We start from the raw sequence: 2,954 nt of genomic DNA, 5'->3' as shown, positions 1-2,954 counted from the left end.
AGAAGAACAGGCGCCGCGGTTCTGGACCGCAGCCCGGCCTCAGGGGCGGAGCCTGTTTGAATCCTCACCTGGAGACTCCGCCCCCCCTCGGGCTGCGCTGCGGCGCCGAACCGAGGCACATGATGCTGGCTTTGAGGTTGTGACTCTACCTTCCCTGATAGGACAGATTTGGTTATGGCGTACAGAAGCCGCACCCCCCCCACCCCCCACCCCGACAGAATACTTTGATTTCTTTAAGGCTAACAGTCCAACTGAAAGCAAAGGTAATGCTAGCTAGCAAAGACAAACACAAACACCACCGCTAGCTAGCGTACACGGTAACACTGAAGGGCGTACGATGCATGAGGCGTGTATCCGCAGGTAAACCAGGAATACTGTAGTGCAGAGGTTTGTTCGTAGAACTCAATAAAATACTGATTTAGGAAACTTCATTGGCAATAAAAAGGTATAGAAATCTTTCTCATCTTTACAGGTTCAAATGTTTTGGACAAGAAAAAGATTAGTAACACTGACTGGAAACAAGCGAACATGTTGATGCTTCTACTTTAAAATCTGGACTTCTATAAACAACTTTAAACACTCATATTTCATTTTTCACCAATAAAAAGTCACTGTTGGGGTTTCTGTTTGAGTTCAGGCACACCTGGGTGTTTGGACACAGTAGTGGACCGATAGGATCAGGCAGGCCGCCGCCCACCGAGGACGGAGCTCCGCCTTCATTTGGCCTCCCTCACCTCCCCCTCCTCCAGCGGCTCGGCGCCGTCCAGCTCCTCCCTGAAGCTTCTGTCCGTGTCTTCGTCACAGTCTGCTGTCTCTTCCTCCTCCTCCACGGGCTCCTCCATCTCCATCCTCATCCTCATCATCATGTCCTCCATGTGATTCTCCCCCAGCTCCACCTCCACCACATCACAAACAAACTCCTCCTCCATCCTCTCCCTCTGAGTCTCTTCGTCTAACTCTTCTCCTTCTTCTTCTTCCTCCTCCTCCTCCTCCTCCTCCTCCTCCTCCTCCTCCTCCTCCTCTCCCTCTTCCTCCTCCTCGTCAAAGTTTCCCTCGTAGATCTCACACTCTCCGTCGTCCACCTGCACCACCCGGATGTCGTCCATGCACATGGCCTCGTCGTCCTCGTCTTCCTCCTCCTCGCTCTCCCTCTCGTCCGAGTCCAGCTGGGAGGGCGGAGTCGTGGTGCGGCTGTCCGACTGCGGGCCGGCCCCGCCGAGGTCCGACTGGACCCGGCGGGGCCCCGAGCCGGAGCCGGGCCCCTCCTTCTTGCAGTAGGAGTAGCGGTGGTTCATGTGCTGCGAGTACGAGCCCGAGTGGGAGAAACGCTTCCCGCACTTGTCGCACTGGTACGGTTTCTCCCCCGAGTGCAGCCGCGAGTGCTCGATCAGGTGATGCTTGTGTTTGAACGCCTTCTTGCACACGTTGCACTCGTGGGGACGTTTTCCTGCAGACAAACACACCTTAGATTATAGATTATACAGGATTATAGGCTATAGATTAAAATGATAGGTTATAGATTATAAGTTATGGATTACACAGGATTATAGGTTATAGATTAAAATGATATATACAGATTACAGGTTATGGATTATGTAGGATTATAGGCTATAGATTAAAATGATAGGTTATAGATTATAGGTTATGGATTATACAGGATTATAGACTATAGATTAAAATGATATATACAGATTACAGGTTATGGATTATGTAGGATTATAGGCTATAGATTAAAATGATAGGTTATAGATTATAGGTTATGGATTATACAGGATTATAGACTATAGATTAAAATGATATATACAGATTACAGGTTATGGATTATGTAGGATTATAGGCTATAGATTAAAATGATAGGTTATAGATTATAGGTTATGGATTATACAGGATTATAGGCTATAGATTAAAATGATATATACAGATTACAGGCTATGGATTATGTAGTATTATAGGCTATAGATTAAAATGATATATACAGATTATAGGTTATGGATTATAGGTTATAGATTAAAATTATAGGTTATAGATTATACAGGATTATAGGCTATAGATTAAAATGATATATACAGATTATAGGTTATGGATTATGTAGGATTATAGGCTATAGATTAAAATGATAGATTATAGGTTATACAGATTATAGACTATAGATTATACAGATTATAGATTATACATGTAGATTACACATTATAGGTTATAAATTATAGTTTATACAGGATTATAGGTTATATATTATACAGTAGTATAAAGTTGCAGTATTTCCCTCCTCAGGTCACTAATGTGAACTAAATTGTGGTTCTTCCACCTGGTCCAAACATCGGACCTTCATGAGGTGAATCTGAATCCCTGCAGAGAACATCACATTCAACGATGTTCTCACATCTCTGATTGTTCTTTCCTTCTTCAGGTTTGTGGTTGTTTCCAACCGTGCTGTTAATTTAGTAGAAAATTATGTGAAACTGCATATATTTATTAGGAAATGTCAAATTTGTTTGGATTCAAACCACCAACACATAAATGTTACTAAAAGTGTTTCTGAGACTGTCGGAGTGAAGTCGTTAACAGGAAGAGGAAGTGAACTTTTAACCTCCGCAGGTCCCTGAGGAACTGCTGACTCGACTCTACAGACCGTCTGATAACAAGCTCTGATCAGGTAGATGCATGTGAACACCTGAAGGACTGTCATGTGATCACGCTCCGTGGTCACGGATGACGTCATGCTACACAGCAGTGACGCTAACCGCTAACAGACTCTGTGAAACCTGATTCCAGTTTAAACTCTTCATGAGTCACATCTGTAAACGGGACATCTGGACCATAAAACCTGCAGTGGGTTTAACGAGCGATGATGTCAGAGGTGACATCACAACCCTGAAAACCAGAACGTGCGGACCCCCCCGCCCCCCGGACGTACCTGTGTGTTCGTATTTGTGCCGCAGCAGGGAGCTGCCCTT

The 2,954-nt window shown here is 44.8% G+C and overlaps 1 protein-coding gene across 1 annotated transcript in view; it reads right to left on the bottom strand.

The window, feature by feature from the left end:
* Window positions 1–206: 206 nt before the first annotated feature.
* The window catches only part of LOC138215775 (zinc finger E-box-binding homeobox 1-like), a 36,700-nt gene continuing 33,952 nt past the window's right edge, over window positions 207–2,954 (bottom strand). Inside the window, 2 exon segments of the mRNA XM_069178135.1 lie at window positions 207–1,447; window positions 2,915–2,954. The exon segment at window positions 2,915–2,954 is cut by the window's right edge and continues 132 nt beyond it. Coding sequence (XP_069034236.1) covers window positions 717–1,447; window positions 2,915–2,954 — 771 coding nt within the window. The 3' untranslated portion in view covers window positions 207–716.

This window comes from Embiotoca jacksoni, unplaced genomic scaffold (assembly GCF_022577435.1).
Source record: "Embiotoca jacksoni isolate LCO1_2020_lvr unplaced genomic scaffold, fEmbJac1.0.p SCAF_109, whole genome shotgun sequence".
Taxonomy (NCBI): domain Eukaryota; kingdom Metazoa; phylum Chordata; class Actinopteri; family Embiotocidae; genus Embiotoca; species Embiotoca jacksoni.
The sequence above is the reverse complement of the archived record's forward strand: the minus strand, read 5'-3'. Positions and strand labels throughout refer to the sequence as shown.